The following is a 26,908-nucleotide window of genomic DNA, read 5'->3' as shown; positions in this document are numbered from 1 at the left end:
ACTGGGGTCATTTTGAAAGCTTTGTTACATAGATTATTTTATACAGATTGTCATTTAAATCATAGCCGTGCATTTTATACAAATTAGAACAATACACGTTCCCAAAATGTATTCAGTTTGTGGACTAATCTGAGATTTAAGATTTTACTTTTCATAACACTTCTGCTCCATGCAAGCCACATCACCTTCCCTTTGCCCCCGGCTAAGCATGACAGCAGCCATATGTCTTGGGTTCCAAAGCCTTGTGGCACCCTACCCCTTGCAGTACTCCAACTTCCTGACCACTCCCCTCTTCCCTACCCACCCATGTAATCCCGGCTAACAAGAATGCTTCCCTTCCTCCACCCTTTGTATTGTCTATTTACATTGTAAACTCTTTGAGGTAGGGATTGCCTCTTACTATGTATGTATGTTGTCTAGCACAATGAAGCCCCCATCTCCTGTGGGGCCTCTAGGCACTACCATACTACAGATAATAAATATTTGTCAAATTAGTTAATTTTACAAGAATAAGAATAACAAATCACGGACACTAAAAAATAAACAGAAAATGACAAATCATAGCCCATATATTAACTAGTACTGGAATTGCACAAGAAAGTTGGTCATCTTAAGTGGCTAGCCAGATATATTGTCTTATGTAGTTCCTTCTGTACACCTGGGTTTATATAACGTTCTCAAATTTTGTGTCTTCAGAAAGAGTTGATTATTTTCACAACTAACCACCTACATGCGACTCATGGATTCTAGGATTTGTCTTGATGAATCTTAAATGGTAACTACATGACTGCCCCTTGGAGACATCCTTTATCATCCCATGCTTTGATGCCATTTTCACGCTGTCTAGAGTGGCTCACAATCATGAGTGCCTACCTCAGGGCAGACTGTCAAAAGCAGGGCAGACACCCCAAACTGGTGGTATGTTCTATAATTAGTTTTCCCTAAGACACTAACAAATATGAACTCCTAAAGTCTTACAATAATTTTATATTGGAGTCACAGACAGTCCCCTTAGAAACTCTAGTGTGTCTTGCCACCTAGGCAAGATGGACTATATGATAAATGGTCATTTACCCACACAAAAATTCCAGGTTACTCCCACGAGACCAGTTACACACCCAGATTGAGTTGCATTCTAGATCTTACACCCAAGACAATGCTGGTAGCCAATTCTGTAGTAAACTAACTAAAGTTTTATGAGCTAAGAAAAAGAAATGAAAGTTATTGAGTGGTTAAAGCAGGTAAAAATATGTACAGGTGAGTCACAGTCTCTAATCCCAGATGGTAGCAGAGATACAGTAATCTGCCAATTTCCCAAAAGTCTCTCAGGGCTACCCAGAATCATTCTGGGGAATCTCCATCTTCTCATTCAGTTATTCTGCCCTGTTAGAATTCAAACAGTCCAGAGATGAAGGATTTTCCTTTATATCCATATTTATAGCTATCATATGTTTTTTTTTTTTCTTTGGTGGTGGTGAGAAACAGTTGCTTTTAGAGTCTTTGAACTCTGAATGCTCCACACTGACCACTCACTTTGAAGTGACCTTTCTGATAAAAGTACTTCATTTGCATTACACAAGGTTTCTTTCATGTTTGGAGGGTTATTTTAGATATTGAGGGTCATATACCATCCAAAATATTAACAAGATACAGATAAGTGAAAATAATGCATGAAAAATCTCATTAATTTTATGAAGTTTAAACACCAAACATTCACATACATTTGACAGCCTCTTTTGATCTTCTGCTAACACACAAGTGGATTGGCCTGACTTCCAGCTGTGAGTTTGTCAGTTTTCAGCTGAGCCAACAGTTTTGATCAGAGTTGACGTCAGCATCACAGCCATTCATTAGGAAACATAAATTTTTTAGGACAAAGTCTGCAGAGTGTTAGGGATTTTAATGTTTTCTGCAATGACATTCTAAACAAATGTTCTTAATCTCATTTTGTTTGAATCCAAATTGTGTTAGATGCTCAATTTAAATTGTTGTATACGCTTAAGAACCCTAACTTGTAAGTTTTAAACTAAAGGCTACATGGAGCTTTCCAAACGGAGCCAATATGCAACCATTTAAACAGCTTTCATAGGAAGTATACAAGAGAGCTACTTAAAACCATAATGCTATTTTAATCCATCTGTCCTTTTGTAATCCCTTCAGTAAAACTTCCTTCTGTAGGAACCAATTGCACATAAGATTTTAGCATTTAATTTACAGACTTCAGCATCTGGATGCATCTCTCAACAAATCCAACTATTGGGGTCAGCAAAAAAAAGGCAAAAATAAATACCTTCCTGAAAAACTGCATGTACAGGAGGCCAAGTATTTTATTCCATTTTTAGATGCTGTATCTTCATGCGAGATGTATCCAAGTTAACAGACAGAATAATGTTACAAAATTTTGAAATAAAATCTGCAACATTTCTTTCCTAAGAATTAAAAGACTCACTGATAACATCTCAACTTTTGCCATTGATTTCAAAACAGGTCACACGTGTATTTTAAGTGGCCTATCTAGGAGCATTTTGGGACGCTAAGAAGATCAAATGAGGTAAAGTAATCTGTGTCCTGAATGAATCTAAGCACTCAAGATTTACTGTATTCCAAATGCTCAAGGATGATACCTCAACCATAAAGCCATATTTACATTATCATTAAAAAAAATTGTCTGATACACGACCCACCCCCTGAATATTGGAGATAGATCATGTTGTCTGTGTCAAGAACTTTAACTCCAGGTGCTAGATTTGTACACAGAGAACTTCCACACTTGAACAAATTTTGAAAAAGAAAACCTGATCAGTGTCTGTAATGGTTTCCTAAGCAAGCAGGAGTCACTTCTATTTAATCACCTGAGCACTTGGCCAAATCTCACTTTGATCAGGCTTCTGGAAACATTTAGTTCACAGTGGGCTAGTTTGGAGGTTTAATATAAGCAAAGTCACTTCTGGCCTAGCGTAGTTGCTGTTGTTTATTATTTCTATTACCATAGCGCCGCGGAGTTCAAATCATGGACCAGGAGTCTATTGTTCTAGGTTCAATATTGCAGCCCTGAAGTTATGTTTCCCTCTTATTGGAGCTACTCTAAATTCTGTTATTTAAGGCAACACTCTAACTTTGAAATAATATTAAATAATTTAGGAGTAGAAGTGCCATTGACTTTCAAAAGTACTTACATCACTTTGGAAAATGTGATCTAGGCTCCTAAATCACTAGGTGTTTTTGAAAATTATGCCCTTAATAACAATGTATGCATACATTGATGGGTTTTTGAAGACACAGTTGTTAACCTGAGTCATTCTAGGCTGCTTATATCATTACTGACTTCAGCCAGGTACAGTTTTGATGGCTTTGGTACACATGAAGGTTCTGTGATCACTAATACAAATTCTTTCAGTCCCTCAGCATCCTTTGAAGAATTTAGTTTTTCCTTTTTTTTTTTTTTGTTTCATCAACTAGTATTTGTTCTGTCTACAGTATTTCAAATAAATCTTGATTATTTTCCCATTACCTCTGATAGTCTGTTTCTTGCTGACTGCCAGCTGTTATTTTCAGTTCTCATAGTGACTGGTTGCCTGGGTGCCAGTCTGGACAGTGAATTACTATGTTTGCCGTAATAACATTTTGTTTTTCCTTCCTTTCTTCCAGCTGTGTTTGCTAAGGTTTGAGTAACTGAAATCTTGTGGGATTTGAAGTGTGTCCATTAGCATCTGTGCTGACTAGGTAACCCAATCCTGTTAGTGCATCTCTAAGAGTCAACAGAATTTACTATGAGTTAGCTTTTGCTATTTGAATAGCTCTCTTAAGCCGTGCTTCCACACAAATTGTCCCTATTTAATTATATCAGTATATGTATACTTAGGAGATATTCAAAGGACTTAAGGAATTCCTAAAATTCAAAACTTCAGAACTGAGGTTGTGGGCAGTAATAGGAAGGAATCACAGAATCAGGACTGCTGCATTTGGTGATTTAATATAAGAACATAAGAACTGCCATACTAGGTCAGACCAAAGGTCCATCAAGCCCAGTATCTGTTCTCTGACAGTGGCCAATGGCAGGTGCCCCAAAGGGAACGAACAGACAGGTTATCATCAAGTGATCCATGCCCTGTCACCCAATCCCAGCTTCTGGCAAACAGAGGCTAGGGACACCATTCCTGCCCATCCTGGCTAATAGCTATTGATGGATCTATCTTCCATGAATCTATCTAGCTCCCTTTTGAACCCTGTTATAGTATTGGCCTTCACAACACCCTCTGGCAAGCAGTTCGAGGTTGACAGTGTGTTGCGTGAAAAAATACTTTCTTGTGTTTGTTTTAAACCTGCTACCTATTAATTAGTATTTAGTAATTAGTATAGATAATTAGTGTTCTGCATATTTGGAAGTTTCTAAATCTCTATGAATTTAAAGTAGTAAGATACAGTAAATCTTTGTCAGATTTAGAGAGAGAGAATTTTAGCTTTTCACAATGGTCTCTGTATGGAATTTAGGTTTCAGAGTAGCAGCCGTGTTAGTCTGTATTCGCAAAAAGAAAAGGAGTATTTTTGGCACCTTAGAGACTAACCAATTTATTTGAGCATAAGCTTTCGTGAGCTACAGCTCACTTCAAACAAAACACCCATTGTTTCATGTTCTCTGTATAAAAATCTCCCCACTGTATTTTCCACTGAATGCATCCGATGAAGTGAGCTGTAGCTCACGAAAGCTTATGCTCAAATAAATTTATTAGTCTCTAAGGTGCCACAAGTACTCCTTTTCTTTATATGGAATTTAATTACCCTACTTGGTGGTTTAGCTAAAGCTCTTCAGAAGAGATTATGGTACCCCAGTACATACTACAGAATGAGTCTTTGCATAGGCCTTAAATTTAGCTGGTAGTACATAACTGTTGCTCTTATTTCGTGCCTTACCTCATGTCTGTCCTGATGTCAGGCATTTAATTTTGTTGTGACCTATTCAGTTAGTCCAGCAGTTTTATTTGGAAGGTTTGGGGTTGGAGTAGGGTTACCATATGTCCAGATTTTCCTGGACATGACCTTTTTTGGGGTCTTCCAATCTCTGTCTGAGAAGATTTTTGAAATATGAACAAAAATGTCCATGATTTTTCCTTGCTCCAACATTGACTCTGGTAGAACTGCAATTTCTGGCATGTCCTAATAGCAGCACGCACTTTTACTGGTTTGCTACCCTTACTTCTGTGCCGCTGCTGGTGGCACTGCTTTCAGAGCTGGGCAGACAGAGAGCGGCAACTGCTGGCTGGCTGCCCGGCTCTTAAGGTAGTGCCCCTGCCAGCAGCAGTAAGGATGACATGGTATTGATTGTTTAGTCGCTGAAAGGGATCCTGCTTGTACAGCGCACAACTGCAGGCATACATCTGGTAAACACTTTCATGGCTATTTGATGTGCAATCAACCACTCTGAGAAAGATATGCTCCACAGAGAAATATGCGTGGGCACAACAGGAAGAAGCACAGTAAGAAAGGACTGACTGTCAGAAAGTACATTTAACTTTGATTTACGTTTATATTTGAGGCCATTACACTTGTTTATTAATGTTAGATATTCAAAGTAGAAACTGTCTAGCAGAAGCACTGGAACAAAGTATGTAGGGAGACTGTGGAATCTCTGTCATTGGAGATTTTTAAAAACAGGTTGGACAAACACCTGTCAGGGATACTCTAGATAGGACTGGACCCAAACTATAACCCATCCAAACACCCAGTGCTGGCTCTTCCTAGGCACAGTATTAGAACCCAAGAAGTATCATGTAATTTGTCACAAGTAAAGATCAAAACACTGCTATAGCTTCAAAGGACGCTTTAGCCAATTCTCTCACTGTTTTTGGCAATTCAAGATTTTTCACCATCAGAGGTTAAGAAGTTAAACGTGGTCATCACCTGGTGCCCCCAGATAACTTTCTCTTCACTATCTTTTCTTTCTGTCTTTTCTATTTGCTGTAGGGAAATAAAGGATACTTATCTTCTTTCTCTGGTTGCTGCTGTTTGGCAACTAACCGAGTGAAAGTCACATTGTTCTGGAATGGAAATTTGTAAATGCTTCATGGGAAGACTTAAATTAAACTTCCATTGTAACCCTCTGTTTTCAGTCTGAAAAATTCCCTTTCAGGACTAAACTTTTCCATCGTGGATCTCAGCCCACAGGGGAATTATTCTGGAAAGAGGGAAGGAAATCTGATCAATGGTTTCTGAGTCATTGGTGTGTGAAAACTAACACCCTTTTAAGGTAATTTTGCTCACCAAAACTCAAAGTGGTGAATGCCCCACCCCCAGCACTGGCAATGGCGTGTGCCCTAAGGGCTACAGGAAAACTGGACTGAGTTGAAAAACAGGTGCGGGGGGCACGTTGTCCCCGGAGCGCCCGTTCAGTGATCGACACGCTCGGCGCTCAGCAGCTTCCCTGCCTCCGTCGCTCTGTAATCGATTGATTTTGGCTCGCGTGCCGTCCGGGGCTGGAGGAGGGAGGGAGCCGCTTACCTGCCCCTCCTCCGCCAAACAGCCCACGAGCCAAGGCAGAGGCGGGGCCGTTTCACTCGCTGACAGGCCTTGGCCCTGGCGGGCACCCATACGGCCTGTCGCGGGAACAGCGGGCCGACCTTTTGTCCCGCGGAGGGAGCGATGCGAGACGTGCTAGTGACGTCACCGCAGTCGTTGACTACCGCCCGAGCCCCGCGCGCCAAATTCGAACGCGGCAACCGGCGAGCGCGCGAGAGCCCCCGCTAAGCGCCAGCAGCATCCACCCGGCTCGCGCGGCAGCAGCGTCTCCATGGCCACCCCCCCCAAGCGCAGCCGGGCCCAGAGCGGCATCAAGAAGATCGCCATAGAGGGCAACATCGGTGAGATCCCGCCGCGCGGCCCTGGCCCGTCCGGGACCAGCGCTGAGGCGCCGCCGTCCCTCACCTCTCCCGCCCTCCCCTGAGGTGACCTACCGCCATCCCTTGGCGGGAAGCGCCGGGACCTGCCGGGCCAGCCTCCTGCCCCGGCTGCTGGGCCAGCCGCTGCCGCCCTGGGATCACCTGCCCAGGGAGCCTCCTTCCGAGCCCGCCCGGCAGCTGGTTGTGCCCTAGGTCGCCCGTGCCCTTTCCCTGTCCGCAAACCCGAGCGCTGCCTGCCCACGGCCCTCAGCCATGGGGAGAAGGCAACTCTGCCCGTGGCTGTGAAGCCCTGGTGGGGACTGGCCTGGACGGGGACTTCTGCCGCACTTCCCCGCTTTGCCTTGGCTGTTCCTACCGGGCATGCTGAAAACACACCCATGCCACGGCAGTGGTTACCGTTGTGTGTCTTCACAGCGCTTTACAAAGGTTGGCCCTTTCGACATCCCTGGGGAGGTGGCTACGTTTGGGAAATTGTCTGGACCAGCTCCCCGTGTCCACACGCTGCTCTGAATTAAAGCGATTTTCAGTCTGCAATAGAGTGGCCGCACGGGGAGCTCTTGCAGACGAGCTTATTCCACAGTAGCTGGTCCTATTGTGGTGTGGTAGCCCTATTGGTCCCAAGATATTCAGAGAGGCAAGGCGGGTGAGATAATATTTTTATTGGACCAACTTCAGCTGGTGAGAGAAACAAGCTTTCAAGCTCACACAGAGCTTCATGTCAGCTATTCCTGTCAGTTTCCCTGCTGAAGCAAGCCCTTAGGTTAGGAAATCTGATCTAACAAGTATATACAGCAGGAAAACAAAGCAGGAAGTAACTTGGGAAGTTGCTAGTAGTGTTACAAGTACTGGATTGCAATACTGAAGATGTTATCCTTTGCTATATTCAAGTTCCTGGTTTGAACAAATGTATTTCTTTCTGTAGTATTCTTGCCAGATTTGTGTTTTATGAGTTGGGGCAACAGAAATGTTTGTGCAAGCAGACATGATCAGCTCAAGTCCCTTTAGTTCCTTTTTAGTCCTGATAAATAATTATCACTGTCTTCTTCTCCAAACTAGTCTGACCTTTTTTGTTTCTCAGGATTTTCTATGCTATTTTATTTTGTACTAGTGAAGAGAAACCAGTTGCTCTGAAGGCCAGGGAGTGCCTCCGGTTGTTCAGTGACAGGATGAGCTAAACCTTTTTGGCCCCAGAGTGCCATGTAGGAATTGAGGTCAGAATTTCCCATGGTTCCTACCACTTCACTGATCTATTGCTCCTCCAGCTTTTGGTAGCCTTATTTATTCTCATTTTAATGTACTTTTTTTTGTTTGTTTTGAAACATTCCATTCTTTTGCTTTGTGGCAGACTAATCTACTGGCTTTGTAACTGACGCTCCTTGTGGGGAGACAAATGACACGATGGTGCCTTTGTAACTTTACCTGGGAGACCACCAGTTGCCTTTAAATTTCTTAATTAAAAGCTTTCTTTCTTGCCTGAAAATAAGTTAGAAGAAAAATTAGGTGGTACATTCTGAGAAGTTAAATTTACTTTTAAAAGTTAACTAAACAAAAAGATGAAGTAGGATGTGTCAGTAGTATCTAAATGTCACTTCACCTAGAATACTAACATAGACCAAGATTGTCTTTACTAGGGAAAAGGTGTATTTTTAACCCATGTTAAACTAACCCATGTTAAAATAATGAAAACAAGACGGTTGTAGTTTTTTTAACCCATATTAGCTGCTGGAAGTAAACTGTAGGGGGAGCCCTTGGTTTAAATTTTTTTCTCGAGTGAAGACAAAGTCAAAGCGTCTTGAGGCACATGGGTGTATTGATAGAAAACATTGTCACACTGACAAATGCACAAAAAACATTTTCACACAAAAAATGCACATAGTTAAAATTCTGCATTTTCTGATTTATATTTTAAAGTCTACAGCCACAATAGTTTGTCTATGTTGCCATACATAGTATTGTATAGGATATGAACTTAAGCTGCTAATAACTTACATTACATGGGCACTTACAAAAGAACTCACTTAGCAGTTCATTCCTAGATTCAAGCATTCAGACTTAAAATTTTCTGCAGTGCATGCACAATTGCCTGTTTCCATTCATTAATAACTTAATGTCCAGTTTTTCAGACTTGGTTAATGAGGATAATTCATGTACTAAGTTTAATGTTCATCCATTCTTTGGGAGCGGGGGGGGAGTTTGATAATAGCGAGAAGTTTTTTCACCCATATAGAAAAATGGTGAAAATTTTTTTCTGAAACTATTATCTTTGCTTAGCAATCATTAATTTTTCCAGAAAGTTATGAATAATTCAAAAGTTATTAGTGAAAATTGTTCTGTGGCATTAAGTATAGCACTTCATTCCAGGTGACTAATATAGTGATGTATTTAATGTCAACTTTTTTCCCTTGTTTTAGCTCCACAATAAACATCCCATAATCATTAGATTCCCTGTTTAATATGTTCTAGCATGCTTCTGCTACTCTGTTATAGAATATAGTCTGCACACGAGGTCAGGGTCAGGTTATATTTCAGAAATTTTACAGAAAATATTATATTTACAGAAAATATTATACAACTGATGGTTGTTACGGGTAAGGGAAAAAGATTCGATTGATCTCATTGGACTTGTTCCAAGACCTAATCTACGTATGGATGCTGTAATACTGCAGGAGGAGAATGTACTGGGGAGGTCTTCTCATGAAGCCAGTGATGCATGGGAAGTGGAGGTTGCATTTGATGGAACCTGGAAAACGGAGTGTCTAGTGGCTAACAATTAACCACTTCCATTACTTTCTGACAGATGTATTTATTGTGCTCTTTTCCAACAGCTGCAGGAAAATCAACATTTGTGAATATTCTCAAACAAGTTACCCAGGAATGGGAAGTTGTTCCTGAGCCTGTAGAAAGATGGTGCAATGTTCAAAGCTGCCAAGAGGATTATGAGGTATGATGATAGCCTTTGACTTTTATTGAGATTAGTATTTCATATTATTTGCCCATTATTGAGCAAGGAGAAACTGCATCTTTGGGATCAAGGCCTCTTCTAATCTAATAAAACAGTAATAAAAATATGATCTGTGTGTATATATATACCTGGAATAGTAACAGTTTAATCAACTCTCATCATATTCATTTGGATTCCTTTCACCTTTGTAGGTTTTGACCCTTATTAAGCAACTTGTGATGCTCAAATGGAATGTGTGTTTTACACTCGTGCATGTTTAAGACAAAGTAGGTATGGGGAGTGTAGTAATCCTTTCAGCTAGACTTACAAGTGTATTGCAGAGTAAACACCTTTTACACCTAATCGGCACAAATATTGGAAAAATGCCAGTCCTTGCTTGCACGGCCTCTCCCACTTGAGCACCACTGGCTTTGTCTATACTGGCACTTCATCAGCAAAACTTTTGTCGTTCAGGGTTGTTAAAAAAAACACATCCCCCCCGAATGACAAAAGTTTTACAGACAAAAAGCACTGGTGTGAACAGCGCTTTGTCGGCAGGAGAACTGTCGCTCTTGGGGGTGGAAGTTTTTTGTCAGCAGGAGAGCTCTCTCCTGCTGACAAACAGCAGCACAGCCAGGTCACTAAAAGTTGTGTAGTGTAGCCATAGCCTAAAACATGACAAGGAAGTATTGGAAAGACATAGCTCAGATTTGATAATATATCTCTGTGAAGAAAACATAGAATAGTTCAGATGTCCCAGGAGATATCTTCTGAAACCTTTGGCAAAAGAATGTGAGCTGCTGATTAAATTGTTTATATAATCTGGTTTTGATTTTGATATTTGCATTCTAAACCTGGATCTATAACTATTTCAGCTTGCTTCGTGGCTGCCACCTAAGGGCACAAGTCATGATATCTGTGCACAGTAGTGCTATCACTGAGCCATAAAGGAACTTTTTTAAATGTAAAAAATAGTACAGTGTATTTTGATACACTAAACCAGAGGTGGGCAAACTACAGCCCCTGAGCTCCTGGCCTGGGAGGCTCGCCCCCGGCCCTCCCCAGCTGTTCCCCCATCCCCGCAGCCTCAGCTCACTGCACTGCCAGTGCCTCGTGCTCTGGACAGCGGAGCAGCGAGCTCCTGGGGCAGCGCAGCTGCAGAGCCTGGCCTGACCCGGTGCTCTGTGCTGCGCAGCGTGGCTGCCTGTCCTGGTGCAGCCGCACCACCAGTGCTCCAGGCAGCGGGGTAAGGAGGCAGGGAGTGGAGGGACTGGATAGAGAGCAGGGGAGTTCGGGGGTGTGGATAGGGGTCCGGGCTGTCAGAGGGCAGGGAACAGGGTGGTTGAATGGAGACGGGGTCCCAGGGGGGCAGTCAGAAAGGAGGGGGGGATTGGATGGGGCGGCGGGGGGCAGGCATTCTGGGGGAAGTCAGGGGACAGGGAGAAGGGGTGGTTGGATGTGGCAGGGGTCCCGGGGGTGCTGTCAGGAAGGGGGGGGGTTAGATGGGGTGGGGGGAGTAGGACAGGGAGTCCGGGGACAGTCAAGGAGAAGGGGGGGGTGGATGGGGGCAGGGGGGCAGTCAGAAAGGAGAGGGGGGAGTTGGATGGGGCGGCGGGGGGCAGTTGGGGCAGGAGGTCAGGGGACAGAGAGCGGGGGGTGGATGGGACAGAGGTCCGGGGGGGGGGGGGGGTGAGAAGCAGGAGGGGTCAGATATGGGGCGGGGGTTGGGCCATGCCTGGCTGTTTGGGAAGGCACAACCTCCTCTAACTGGCCCTCCATACAATTTCAGAAACCCGATGCGGCCCTCAGGCCAAAAAGTTTGCCCACCCCTGCACTAAACAAAAGTTTTAAACAGTGAAGGCATTTGCCTCATCTACCATTTATTGGGGAAAAGTGTGTGCTTGTACTAGGTCATCCAAACCAAGCAACTTTTCACAGCCCTTTTGGGTTGCAATGAAGAAGTTTTTGGAGATCCTGGCAATTACAGATCCGTAAGTCTAATGTTCGTACCGGGCAAATTAGCTGAAACAATAGTAAAGAATAAAACTGTCAGACACATAGAAGAACATAAATTGTTGCGCAAAAGTCAACATGGTTTCTGTAAAGGGAGACCATGTCTTACTAATCTATTAGAGTTCTTTGAGGGGGTCAACAAACATGTGGACAAGGGGGATCCAGTGGACATAGTGTACTTAGATTTCCAGAAAGCCTTTGACAAGGTCCTTCACCAAAGGCTCATACGTAAATTAAGTTGTCATGGGATAAGAGGGAAGATCCTTTTATGGATTGAGAACTGGTTAAAAGACAGGGAACAAAGGGTAGGAATAAATGGTAAATTTTCAGAATGGAGAGGGGTAACTAGTGGTGTTCCCCAAGGATCAGTCCTAGGACCAATCCTATTCAACTTATTCATAAATGATCTGGAGAAAGGGGTAAACAGTGAGGTGGCAAAGTTTGCAGATGATACTAAACTGCTCAAGATAGTTAAGACCAAAGTAGACTGTGAAGAACTTCAAAAAGATTTCACAAAACTAAGTGACTGAGCAACAAAATGGCAAATGAAATTTAATGTGGATAAATGTAAAGTAATGCACACTGGAAAGAATAACCCCAACTATACATATGATATGATGGGGGGCTAATTTAGCTACAACTAATCAGGAGAAAGATCACGGAGTCATCATGGATAGTTCTCTGAAGACGTCCACGCAGTGTGCAGCAGCAGTCAAAAAAGCAAACAGGATGTTAGGAATCATTAAAAAAGGGATAGAGAATAAGATGGAAAATATCTTATTGCCCTTATATAAATCCGTGGTACGCCCACATCTTGAATACTGCGTACAGATGTGGTCCCCTCATCTCAAAAAAGATATACTGGCATTAGAAAAGGTTCAGAAAAGGGCAACTAAAATTATTAGGGGTTTGGAACGGGTCCCATATGAGGAGAGATTAAAGAGGCTAGGACTTTTCAGCTTGGAAAAGAGGAGACTAAGGGGAGAATATGATAGAGGTATATAAAATCATGAGTGGTGTGGAGAAAGTGAATAAGGAAAAGTTATTTACTTGTTCCCATAATATAAGAACTAGGGGCCACCAAATGAAATTAATGGGTAACAGGTTTAAAACAAATAAAAGGAAGTTCTTCACTCAGTGCACAGTCAACCTGTGGAACTCCTTGCCTGAGGTGGTTGTGAAGGACTATAACAGGGTTTAAAAGAGAACTGGATAAATTCATGGAGGTTAAGTCTATTAATGGCTGTTAGCCAGGATGGGCAAGGAATGGTGTCCCTAGCCTCTGTTTGTCAGAGGATGGAGATGGATGGTAGGAGAGAGGTCACTAGATCATTACCTGTTAGGTTCACTCCCTCTGGGGCACCTGGCATTGGCCACTGCCGGTAGACAGGATACTGGGCTGGATGGACCTTTGGTCTGACCCAGTATGGCCATTCTTATCTTCTTATGAGATGAATGCTCATAATGGTTGAGATCCTCTAACTGCCCATTTCAAGTCAAGGATTGGTATCTGTGGCCATCGATGTGGTAACGTTACTTAATTGTAGCCAAAAAACAGCTGCGTATAATAAAATTATCCTGTGCAGTTTAGCTTTGACATATAGCATTTTTGACTGAGAAATTTACAACTGAAATGTCAACAATCTAACGATAGTTTTACAACTAATTAATAATGAAAGTTTAAAAGGAAAAGTTAATATTGCTTAATTGTGTAACTTAAGCAGATATATTTCTGTTTATAATAGAAATGTAGCCCTGGAAGGAATCTCAAGAAGTCACTAGTTCATCCCCCTGTGCTGAGGCAGAATTAAGTATGCCTTCTGGGATAGTGTAGGTTATTAGTGAGCATACATGCACATTAAATATATTTATATGCTCACCTTAAGACCAATGGGAGCTGTGTGTTCTAGTGGTTAGAATACAGGCATGGGAGTCAGTTACCCAAGCCACACAACAGGTCAGTGGCGGAGCTGGGAAGTGTCTGCTCCTCAGTTTCTGTTTATAAAAATTGCCCATGTACTCATTTTATAAAAGTCCTTAGAGGCAAGCCATTACAGAAGTGCAAAATAGTAATTATTATCATTAGTAAGTTTTCTGATGTCCATGTTACGTAGTCCATTTTCAATTGTACCTTTGTTAAATCAAAGCCACTTTTTTCATAAACAAAACAAAGGCACTCCTTTCCATTCTACCCCCGCTTCCTACACACAGTAGAAAGATTATGACCAGACAAAATTTGTAATTTTCTTTATATAGGCCTGTGCCAAAACAGAACGCTATTTGTCCAAAACACGTAATTGGTTGCTGAATTTAACTCAAGTTTTGCGGCATTTGACCTTTGGTGTCTCACGCCTTGCAATGTGCCTGATGTGAATATGACTTGCAAACCCGTGCATGAAATCTTCCCCATAGGTGAATAAAGGTAAAATGCTGCACAGTTCATAACTGTCTTTTCCCAAATGAAAAACAGTTGGGTTGTGCTCTCACACACTATGCCCCAATGTTGCAGGGGGTCTCAGAGAAGTGCAGGATGCAATTCTCAGCACAACGAAGGGAGTTAAGATGTGTGCAAATGACACTCACACTTATAAATGGAGACTAAGAGTAGCTGGAGACAATTCTAGGCCTGAAAAAAGAGACTACACCATTTTGTCATAAGCAATTTTGGGCATTTTAGAGGTAACTTAGATAAGTTGGACCCCATAATCATTGAGTGACTTACTTTGTTAAAAATAGGAGCTGACGACATCACAGAAGAGTGGAGGGAATGTGCTTCAGATGATGTATGAGAAACCGGACCGGTGGTCTTTCACCTTCCAGACGTATGCCTGCCTGAGCAGAATCCGGGCTCAGCTCAAATCCCTTAATGGGAAAATCAGGGAGGTGGAGAACCCTGTGGTCTTCTTTGAGCGATCTGTGTATAGCGACAGGTATGTTTTAATATGTGGACACTTGGCTGAGTAGTAGAATCCTTGTATGACTAGAAAGCAGATGAGCTTTCATAAGCACTTAAGGACCAGTGGTTTGTGACTGGCTCTGGTGAGTTTACGATATTATCAGTGAATCCATTGTTCACTTTCTCTCCATATTATTGTACAATGAGGTCATTTTACCAATTCAAACAATAACTTTGTTGTATTAATGAAATTATATTAAATATATGTAATTTTCTGTCCTCTTAAAAATAAGGGAGGGGGGCAGAGTTGAAGGGAGAAAGAAGAGCAAATTCTCTATCTCTCCCTAACTTTTGTTATTCCCATGTTCTTTGAGAGCTGCTCTATATTTGCTCCTAAGTGTCTTACCTTTCAGTCTCTGGCTGCAGGGGGTTGAACTTCACTATTGAGCCCCATGTCTGCAGTTTTGGGGTTAATAGTGCCTGAGGATAGTCCTAGCCAGCTACCATGGTGCTTCAGTGGAGGAGCTAGGTGTACTGTCCTAAATGCTCTTGTTGCAGTCTCCAAAAGGTGGTGAACCTGTCAGAGAGGCAATAGAACATATGTCTGAACCCCGACCATGGCAGCTATGCATGACTCTGTGGGAAACTGCAACTGAAATAGCATGGGGTAGGGGACCAGATGGGTGGCAAGACTGCAGCCATCTAGAAAGAGAGCAAAGGGTTAAATACAGTCTAGTAATAAGATCACCTGACTCCTTCAGGTGAGCCAGTGGAACAAAACTGTTAGGTTTTAGCAACACTATTCATGGATAATTGAGTTTTTTGCAATCTAAACATTGATCAGGCTACAAAAGTAGCTCATCCATTTTTTCTTAGATATGGCAGAGCATATTGAACTGGATATTTAAATAACATGACTTACATTTCCTCATTGTTTGATAAATCTTTTGGGTTTTAGGTATATTTTTGCATCTAACTTATATGAATCTGATTGCATGGATGAAACCGAATGGACGATTTACCAAGATTGGCATGAATGGATGAATAAGCAGTTTGGTCAAAGCCTTCAACTAGATGGAATCATTTATCTCAGAGCCACTCCTGAGGTGAGAAATAAAACTTTATGAATTTAGCAAGAATGACAGTGCGATCAGATTGACCAATCTGAGCCTTGCCTATAAATCTTTGCCTACATGAGTTTAGAACTATTTTGCCAGGTTGCACTCTTTAATACTCCATAGAAAGTGGTGTATTTTTAAGGTATCCACAAAACTACTGTTTTCTTGAGAAATCTCAGTTACGTTCAAACAAATCTTCAGCCCAAGCTGTCTGTATCAGAATCTTTAAACTTGTGACTGCTCATGTTAAAACACCAACACCAGGCATGTTACCTAGTGGCAACACAGCTGTCTGGGAAATAAAGTTGGGGCAGAGAAAGTGGACTTCTGTCCAAGAAAATGCCTAGAAATAATATTTTGCCCATTTATATCAAGGATCTCAAAGTGCTTTACGTACATTAGTAAAGCTTCACATGTTCCTGTGAGATGATATTCTTTACAGATAAAGAAAACTGAAGCATAAAGAGATTAAGGAGACAATATAGCTGTTCTGCCTGAGAAGGTAAGATGACTTGGATTCAGAGCTCAGCCACTTTGCCCAAAAGAACACAGGACTAGTGGGCAGGGAGCAATGTACTAAAATCCACACACTGGATGGAGATTATAACGGAAAAACAGTGGAAATTCCATGGATTTTTGGGTCACAGATGAGTATCAGAAGTGCCTCTTTCTGGCTCTCAGTCATTCTGAAGCCCATACCAATGCAAGCCTTGCTGCCTCATTTGCCTTGTTTGCCATAGGTTCTCTGGTATTCAGGTTCTTGTCCTTTCTGATGTGGTTCATGTGATATATAGGTGTAGCTGTTGCTGATATATAGTCAATGTTAAAAGCTGTTTGGAAAACCTGGGTTAGAGGAGGGAAGGGTTTCAAATTTTCCTATTTTCTGTCAGTATAGTTTTGACACTTTTTATTACCAGTCCTCGTCAGTAATAATTTCCAATGCAAATATCTTTACTGCTGCCTTGAGAAAGGACATTCGCTGTGCAAGGTGGCCTGTTCCTGACTCCTTTTCTTTTGCCTGGATGCATACTGTATTCAGTGATTGTCACTGGCATGGAGAGAATGGTCGAGGCTGCTTGCTCCCATATGATGCCATGTAGCTGTTTACCTTTTTGACTTTGATTATAGGCCCATCTGTTCTGTGACAAGGGGAAAGTATGGCCATAAGCAACTTGTCTAAGGTCAAAGTCAGAGGCAAAGCCAGGAATAGTACCCAGGTGTCTTAATTTCCAATCCTTTGCTATAAACACTTAACCATAGTTAAGTCTGTTGGGCTGCTCTTTCCTTATTGCACTTTTCCGCGATTGCTGTAACTATTCCTTAGGGGGAAGAATTTTTGGAATCCTATGCCAGTCCTGGACATATTTCTTGATAAGGGTAGATAAGAGCATTGTCAAAGTATTTGCATGAATGGAGGGGTACTCTCACTGTATAGAGTATTTGGTAGAAATATAAGGTATGGTGTAGATTTGGCTTGATCACTTTCTGTGGGCCTTAGCAAAGCCCACAGAAGAACTTGGAGCTATTGTGTGACTAACTGGTCACCTGTACAGGCAGGATTTAACGTGTCTAATGTTCCTGGAAAGCTTAGGGACTGCTCTTCACATCTTTGCAAGTCTTCCTGCATCTGTGTGTTTAAAGATTGCTCTAGGTGGTGCTGATGTGTCAGGGGATGCTTCAAGTTTCCTGACTCTTATTTTTTGACAAGGCAAACACCTTACATTTACTCCCTTCCTAAGATCAAGTAATGCTAGATTGGGGCAAGGGTCGGGGTATAAGGCTATACTAGCATTGAGGAGCATAAAAATTCCAGTGTTTAAACTTCAGTTTAAATTATAATATCCCCATAAATAGCATAATACCTGTAAAAATAAAGAATATTATAGTATGTACAAAAAGACTATAAGTTTACAGTAAACATCTTTCTTGCAAATATTGCACCCTGTGTAATTGTAAAGGAATACATAAGTGCCCTTCCTTTTGTGCACGTTGTATCAAAGGTACTTAGCTTTTGGCATCTAGTGTTATGACATCGCAGAGCCCTGTGTTCATTCTTTTGTATCCCACACACCCTGTTATGTTTTCATCTTTGGCCTTGAATTTTATTTGTTCCTTTAAAGTATGGCTAATTTGTGTATTTACATCTTGTGAAAAGATAACAAAAAAGGTCTTCAGACTGTCATTCCTGATCATAATTACGGAGTTTGCCGTGAGTATACAACCAAGTGAAAAATATAAGAATGTGAAAGGAACACTGTAACCTAAAGACAGACACATGTTTAAATCCTTACAGATAATACTTTAGATTATTAAAACCAAAAGAACTTTAAAAATCCAATATACTTTACATTATTTATGCTGTTGACTTTTTGCATTTCATTCAGCTAGGACAATGTATGTAGACCAATGTATGTATGTAGTCAAGTGCACTTCTTGTACTGAACATACCAGCATAATGCTGTGGTGTTTGAGTTTCTATAACTATAGGGTAATATCTAAATAAAAAGTTTGAATTGCCCCATCACCACCACCAAAAATCAAGCCACTGACACTTTCTCTTCTGAGTTTTGCAATCTTAGCATTTTAAGAAAATTTCAAGTTTTGGCCTGAATTATTTGAACATGTTACTTTAAACCTGTAGATACTTAGATAAGCTATAGACAAGCTTCACAGAAGGAGTGATAGGCAAACTACTACTTAAGCACTGGACCAAGAGTCAAGAATTCTTGGTTCTATTACTGGCTCTCCCACAAAGCTGATTTGTAAATTTGACTTTTCTGTGCCTGGCTCTCAATTCATAAAGGGTATTTTTTTTAAATTGTGTTTTTGCCCCTTATATTCTGTTTTATGATTTATAAAGAGAGCTAAAAGGGGTGTGTGTGTGTGTGTGTTGAAAAATAAGAATATTTTTATTTTATAAAAATCAGGAATTTCAAGTTTGGTCTTCCCCTGTTTTGCCAAAGGACTTCTTGGTGGGCTCCAAAGACATTTTCTGAACTCTCACCTTCATTGGAGTGTTTGGGGTTGCTGAGACACCATTTCTCTCAAGGGCTCATGAACCTTTGGAATTAAGTAGATGTCAGCAAAACAAACAAGTTTTAAACAGGCTGCTTAAAAATTCCTTTTCTTCCAGTCTCTTAGCTTGTCTGATGTCAGAACCTCGTTCTCCAGAAACTAGACAAGACATGAGTTTCTAATGCTATAGAGACCATTTTCTTCTCCCTTTTATTTTAACTGTTCAGGCTCTCTTCGTACACCATAATAAAGCAATAAAGGGCACAAACCAATCTCTTTTGCACATTACCATAAAAGATTATAAAAATAATCTCAGGGCATTGTGAACTTTAACACTTTCAATACTCTTTGTTATCTTCTGATAAAAGGTGTCATAAGTGCAAAGTAATATAAGTAAATACCTTTTTTTAATAAAAGTCAGCAATAAAACTTTTCTACATATCACAAGGTCTGAAAAATGAAAAAAATGTTGTTGGAACTTTTAATTGAACCTGCCCCTTTACACATCACATCCTTATTGTATGGAATACAGAAAAATAAACCTTTTTATTATTGTACTGGAGTTTCAGGATGAACTTGAACTTTTGTTTTTTATATTGTCTTTAAGTGAAAGATTTACCTTTTGAATTTTTGAGTCCACAAAGGCAACAATAATTCTCAAGAATAGTTGTTCACATTTCCCAATAAAAGGGCATAATTGACTGGGAACATGGCTCCACAACAAAGCTTTTTATGTTGTTTTCAATAATCAAGTGAACCTTTAAGTGCCAATGCTGAAGAACTGATGCAAAGTTTCTCTTATATTGTTTTTTTATCATTTTTCTGCCATTTAACCAACAACACGTCATTGGCCTCCATCAGGTAAACATGGAAGAATCTTTCTGTACACCCAAAACTCGCTCACTAATTAAAGGATGGCAATCTTTGCTAAGAGTGTAGGGTATTGGGCTTTTTTTTTTTTTTTTTTTTTTAAAGCTTCAGGGAGTTGAAAATAAATTGGACTTTAATTCTTCTCTTGTAAATTGGTCTACTTTTTTTCTTTCTGCTTTTAGAAATGCTTAAATAGGATTTACTTGCGTGGAAGAGATGAAGAACAAGAAATTCCTATTGAATATCTGGAGAAACTTCACTACAAACATGAAAGCTGGCTTCAGCATAGAACATTACGGTAGGCTTATTTTTTTTTATTTATTTATTTTTGGTGACTAACGCATGCCTGGAAACATCTGATAGTGAAGGTGTTTGCCGGTGTCTTCCCCACGGTTTCAAATAAGACTTCAGTTGTCCTTGAAAATATCAAACCATGATGGCTTTTAAAAATCAAGTATCTTATGTATTTGGGTCTCTTATAACTATATTTGAAAATGTCTTATTGGGCTCAGTCTCACAGGGTGTTGAACATTATTTGGGGATCCAGGATGCCCTTCAATTCATGTTCAACTCAGCTGGAGCTGAGAGCATTTAGCAGTTTGCAGAACTGAGCTCACTGGGATACATAGCCTGGACATTACTGAAGTCACTTGGAGATGCTGGTCACTCAGCACGCTGTAAATTCGAGGTTATTTATTTAGGAGCCTAACCAAGGAATCTAGCTTTAGGGTCCTGTATTTAAAAATTAAGGATATAATTTATTAAGCTCTGCAGTTCTCCCAATCTGGGAGATTTTCATTGTTAAGATTGCTGTGATGAAAACTTGATTTATATTTATTTTGCAATTAATATAATTTCTCTCCTTTTCCTATTCCTACACCCCTATTTCTATATAGAACGGATTTTGAATACTTGGAAGAAGTACCCATCTTAACACTGGATGTTAATGAAGATTTCAAAGGCAACAAAGACCAGTATGAAAATATGATTGAAAAGGTAAAACTTAACAAGAAATACCAACTTTTTGCTATTTAAACATGTTGATAAACATTCAATACAAGATCACATTTATGTTCAAAGAAAACTATGTACTTTGGAACAGCAGTCTGTAACTTCAAAACCATCTCTCACCATAATTTTTCTGTGCAATATTTAACCTAAAGCTTTTTTTAAGGCACATTTGAGACCACCATTGGAACTGCCTCTGTGTGTGTGAGTGCATATACATGCACAAATATATGCACCTAGGGTCACTGACCAATATGAATCACTCCTCCATTCAACCCACTACTATCACCACTTTGAGTCAGTAACTAACATGTCAGAGTTCTGACCCAAAGCAGCAAGCAGAGAGAACACCCACTGTAGGCTCTGTGGATTTCACTATTTGGAGAAAGGAAAATTCTGAATAAATATATAAATCTTATTTGTGACACTGGCAGTATACAAGCCCATTGAAAGACTGTAATTAAAAAATAAAACTACTAATGCAGGGAGGAGATATATAAAATCATAAAACATACTTCACTGTTTACACATTAAGCATGTTTCTTAAACATTAAACAATCCAGTTTTCTTCTTGTGTAAATGATTTTCCAGCTTGATGTTACACTGGTTAAATAATCTTGTGTGTTCTTGACAGAGAGAAACTGTTCTTATGTTGCTGCCATTCTACTCCCGTCATACACAACTACAAAATGTTTGTTAAAGAAGCAGACAGAAATGCCTCTGAAAAGCAGTTAGTAGGTGTGCAAACACAGTGGCTGCTTTTCAAATTTAGTCTCTCAATTTATTTGGGAAATGATGCGGAATATAAAATGGAGCTATTGCATTTTTGGATCCAATATATTTCTTTGAGTAGTTTTAAGGGAGAAATTAAACTAAGGGTTTTGTTACATCAATCTGGTCTATTTCTTAGCTAATGCTAAAGGGATAATTTTTCTACTCTAGGCCAACAAGTTGAACTTTCACTTGGATATTAATTGTTCTTGTGTGGTGTTGGCCAGTTAGTTCATAGCCATTTCAGTAAATGTTCAGTAGCTCAGATACTTTTATATTGTCTTTAAATTTTGCTAGTAATATTTATTTCACACTGCAGTAAGGCTTGTCCAGTTTCTCTGAGAAATAATTTGTTTACCTCACAAGGTGACTTACCCCTTGGTCTTGCTTTATCCATTAGGAAGTAAGGTCATTTACCTGTTAAAATAGCCTGCATGGTCTCTGACGACTTTAGAGCAGGGTTGGGCAAACTCTTTGGCCCGAGGGTCACATCTGGGTTGCAAAACTGTATGGAGGGCCGGGTAGGGAAGGCTGTGCCTCCCCAAACAGCCTGGCCCCCACCCTCTATCCACCCGAACCCATACACACACACACGCACCCCGGCCCAGCAGGAGCAGTGGGCCAGAGCGCTGGCAGTGAGGCAAGCTGAGGCTGCGGGGTAGGGTCTGGGGGCTAGCCTCCCTGGCCGGGAGCCTCATGGGCCCCGTGGGCCAGATGTCGCCCACAGGCTGTAGTTTGCCCACCTCTGCTTTAGAGCTTGTTACATGACCGAGCAACCTAAAACACCCTGACTGTAGTGATTGAATATGCTTCCTCACCAGCCCAGGGGGAAAGAGACTAGGAACTGGAATTCAACCCATTTCCTGCATAGCACTGAGACACTGCTGCAGAGTCAAGCCATTGGACACACATCTTAAAGTGTCCTAAGCTTTTGCTAGGGATATACTTAGTTGTTTTTGCATACAGTAGAGCCTCAGATTTATGAACACCTCGGGAATGTGTTGTTCGTAACTTTGAACAAAATGTTATGGTTGTTCTGTCAAAAGTTTACAGCTGAACATTGACTTAATACAGCTCTGAAGCTTTACTTTCTTTCTTTGTCTGGCTTGTCCTCGTCTGTCCCTCCACGAACGCAAGTTGACGCTCCACCATTCCATTTTGTTGCAAGCACATTCTTTCTATTTCTGGCCAAACAATTTTGTCATGGGATCAGCCCCGCGCGTTTTTGGTCTGCCCAGCGGTCGTTTGTGGTCTCTGGGGATCCAGTCACTAATGCGGGTTGTCCACCTATTGTCTTGCCTGCGGACTACATGACCTGCCTATCACCTGCACTACATCGGTCACATCTGTATGCCTTCTCTAATGCTTGTATCTAATGGATGATGAGCTGCCCATGAAGAAAATGAAAGAACTGTTTAATTCCACTGTTCTGCCAGCAGCGCTATATGGAGCGGAAAACTGGTCAACGATGAAAGTGAGGGAAGAAAAAATTCACTGTCACCCAGAGAGCAATGGAAAGGCGAATGTGTAAGATATGGCTCCATGATCACATAAGGAATGAGGAGATCAGAAGGCGTACAGAGGTGACTGATGTAGTGCAGGTGATGTACGAAACTTTACTATACAGAAGAAAAATGCTGCTTTCCCTTTATTTTTCAGTAGTTCACTGTATTGTATTTGTGCTTTTTTAGGGGGGGTGGAAGGGGAGTGTCTCTGCTGCTGCCTGATTATGTACTTCCAGTTCAAATGAGGTATGTGGTTGACTGGTTATTTCGTAACTCTGGTGTTCATAAATCTCAGGTTCTACTGTGTCTCTAATGCTGAAGAGCAAATTCTCAAATAGCTGCATGGGAGCTCACTTGTGTTCATATATTTGGAATGTTTATTTTCTGAACTTTTATATACATGTTGAAACTGCTCATCTTCTGTAACAACTTTAGATGTAATCTTAAAGAATCTTGTTGCAGTTTAGGACAGTTTTCACATGTCTTAGAAGCACTGAAGAATTCCACATCAGTATAATGTGTGGCTACCTAGGGTTCTTCACCTACTGAACTTCAGGAATCGTGGCTTTCTGCAACTCTGGCCACAAAATCACATGCTTTGTCATGGGATTTTATTTCACGCAGTAATTACACCTTGTATGGTATAAGGCAGTAGAGAGGTGAAAAGACAGTTCTCATAGATCTGTTTCATAAATACACTTCATTTGATTCAAAATATTTGCTTCTTTTGCAGGTCAAGAAATTTTTGAGCACTTTATAATCCTTTTGAAGAGCAAACAGAATCAAACTGTTCCAAACATCTGTGAGATCAGAGCTTGGGTTCAAATTCGGCTTTCTTATAAGGTGTCTGAAGAGGAGGGGTTCAGTGTTGTTGCTTTAACAAATTGTGAGGAACAAACACACTTTGATATTTGTTTTACAAAATTTATGTATAGATTATTTTCATAAACCAGTGGGCCTGTTCAGTGTTATAGAGAACAATTTACAAGTTACCCAATGCTACAAAGAGTCCCAGGAGCCCTTAATTACTACTCCCTGTTCCTGATTAGAGTAATAAATTCCCATAGAGCACTCTTCCTGTTTTGTCCCTAATTTGTATTTAATTCCCATGTAGTTAGGGGTTTTATCAGAACTGGTCTCCTGTATTTTTCAGTGGAATTTGAGAGTCTGCAAGGGAAGTTGTACATTCTGTAGCAGGTTCTTCCCAATTACAGGAAGAGGATATTGAGGGGAAGGGATTTCTGCTGATGAGGGAATTAATTTACATAAAGTCCCATACATCAAAGTACAAAAATGTGTTTTGATAATTCCAGAAGATTGGTGGGGCTTTGCCCAGAATCAGTTGGATCAAAAACCAAACCTTAAGTACAATGCTCCTTCAACAAACTTCGGTGTCTGCCATTTTTGTGTCATTTTTTAAACTAAGGTATTTAAGAGTTTCCATCTGTTAGCGCTTGTTCTTTTTGTTTTATACCTTTTCCTATACAAAGTTATAAGATCTGTATAAATTATTTTTCATATTGGATAATTTCCATCTGAAATTTAGGAATCTGTTTTTGGTAGCCAGTAAATCCTTTTTTTTTCTGTGGAGGCCAGCATCCAATTGTTGAATGCTGAAATAGAAGGTAAAACTATGTAAGCTGTCTTTAGGTTTTAAATTGTGTTTTTAAATGTGATGTGAATAGACTTTTAAATGTTGTCATAGTGGGAGTTACATTGTTCTTACCTAGCAATCTCCTGCTGTTTTAATTTCTTCTCTGGTTAACTGTTGGCCTTTCTGCAATGGAAAAGGGAGAACTTTGTGGAGCAACCACTATTTTAATGCACTGATCTTTGTAATGGTGATTTTTCTTTCAAATTCTGAAAACACCATCAACCATTTAGTACACACATCTTGAAATATGTACTGTATTTTGTGCTGTATTGTTTTGCATTCAATACTTTTTCTCAATATGTAATTATACACTTGGCTTTTGAATGCAAATATTCTGTTGTCACAGGATTTTGTTATAATGGTGCTCATGTTCCCTGTCAATTTGGAGATAGAATCTCATACTGTGTGACTAGAATCATGTTTGAAAAATAAAAATGATAGAAACTTTTTTGCACTTATTAAAATTGTTGGCTTTCAGTATCGTGTAACAGTTGTGCGTAGATTGGCGATATGTAATATTCATACAAGAGCTGAGCTGATGTCAATATATGTCAAATTCTTGGAGGATATAAATTCACTACATTTTTTTTTTTTAAGTATTGTGTTACTGAGTCCAGATTTCCCACACATGGAAAATATGGAAAATGAATTACTAATTCCATATTTTTTCCAGACTTGTCCAGGACTGCAGAGGCAAAAGGAAAGACATTCTAAGATCTTAGCTCCAGAAACTGAGTTTATTTAAAGCCAGTGTCTGACATTGATGAAGATTCAGTTCAGATTTAATTAAACATGCAACAGAAACCTTGAAAATATTCTTGCCAAATCTACACCAGACACTAACAACCTATTTTTAAGCAAGTTGCAATTATCCGTTAGGTTTCAGCTGCCAGGATTTAATACTTTGGTGTGATCATGTGAGCATTGTTCAAAATCTTATGATAATTAAGATCTTCATGTTATCAGCAGGTCCAAGTTATAATTAATATTTTTCAAACACATCACAGATTACATCAGATTTCTGGGGGAGATTGTATGCAACCAGTTCCAGCACGCAATACAAAATTACTAAAAGCCAAGTATGAATTCACAGGAGAAAGTCTCTGCAACTTATAAGGACAGTTTTAATTGCTGTGAACATAAGACTGTTTTAGGGCTTTGGTAGTAGCTGGACTGACAGCGCTGGAATGTGAGGTTATTAGTGCATAGAATAGATGCAGCACAAACAGCAGCAGATCAAATTTGCCTACACTGTACTGTCTCTGCCTCAACACTGACCTTAGAGGGGCCATCTCTAACAATGCAAGGATGATTCAGTCTCTGTCTCCAATCAATCCTTGGTCTCAGCTGAGGTTAACACTTAGAGCCCTGCTGGATTTTATGATTAAAAATTGTGTGTATGTAACTTCTCCCTTTTTGTTTCACTTACCTTACTGAGAGCTCTTCAGAGCAGAGGTATGTATTCAGGTGAGCATATAGTACCGCGTATGACAGGGTGTAGATCCTGATTTGAGACTATGGAGTCTTTTGTAGTACAGTTATTAAACAATGGAATTAATATACTCTTTCATGCTGGAAAAAACAATCTGGTATGTCACAACATACTTTCTTGTGTCAGTCAGCTTTGTGTTAGTGGAATTGGGGAAGTGGGTGAAAAAAGGGTTTACTTTTTAAGGGTATTTTGAAAAAATGGATCCACTAATTTGTATTAAATATTGGTTTTGAGAGACTGCAGAGTGTGTTTTCCATTAATGTTTTCAAGGATTTCCATCAGGCTGTTCCCTGGAATCTTACACCAAGATTTTCAAAACATATTTACACACCTAAGTGAACTGATATTCAAATGTTTTGACTATCAGAGCTTACCTTGATTTCATGGGCAGCTATTGGGTGCTCAGCACTTGTGAAAATCAGGTGACATATAGGAGCCTAACTTTAGTCTCCTGTTTCTAAAAATCTCAGCTTTACCAACTAGTTTTCTATTTTTTCCTCATAAACTGTAAGGAATTTTAAGCTTGAACCTGACAGCAGAGGGTAGGTGCCTGATTGAGTGTTGCTCTCTCTTCTTGCTCCGCTCTGTCATGGCATCCTGTCCCTTCCAAAATGCAATTCCCAGGCAGGGACTAACAGTTATACCACACCGCACAATGAAATAGTAGTGGAGGACAAAAATGGGCGTTAGGAATGATGCCGTCAAAGCTAAAAACATTTAATTAAGATTTAA

General features: G+C 40.3%; 1 protein-coding gene across 1 annotated transcript; it reads left to right on the top strand.

The window, feature by feature from the left end:
- Positions 1-6,372: 6,372 nt before the first annotated feature.
- On the top strand, positions 6,373-25,142 carry DCK (deoxycytidine kinase). The gene is made up of 7 exons (XM_007065906.4): positions 6,373-6,854; positions 9,719-9,834; positions 14,584-14,777; positions 15,702-15,849; positions 19,929-20,044; positions 20,643-20,742; positions 23,764-25,142. The coding sequence occupies exons 1-7, from the start codon at positions 6,785-6,787 to the stop codon at positions 23,788-23,790; spliced, it is 771 nt and encodes a 256-aa protein (XP_007065968.2). The 5' UTR covers positions 6,373-6,784; the 3' UTR covers positions 23,791-25,142.
- Positions 25,143-26,908: the final 1,766 nt, after the last annotated feature.

This window comes from Chelonia mydas, chromosome 4, assembly GCF_015237465.2.
Source record: "Chelonia mydas isolate rCheMyd1 chromosome 4, rCheMyd1.pri.v2, whole genome shotgun sequence".
Lineage (NCBI taxonomy): Eukaryota > Metazoa > Chordata > Testudines > Cheloniidae > Chelonia > Chelonia mydas.
The sequence above is the reverse complement of the archived record's forward strand: the minus strand, read 5'-3'. Positions and strand labels throughout refer to the sequence as shown.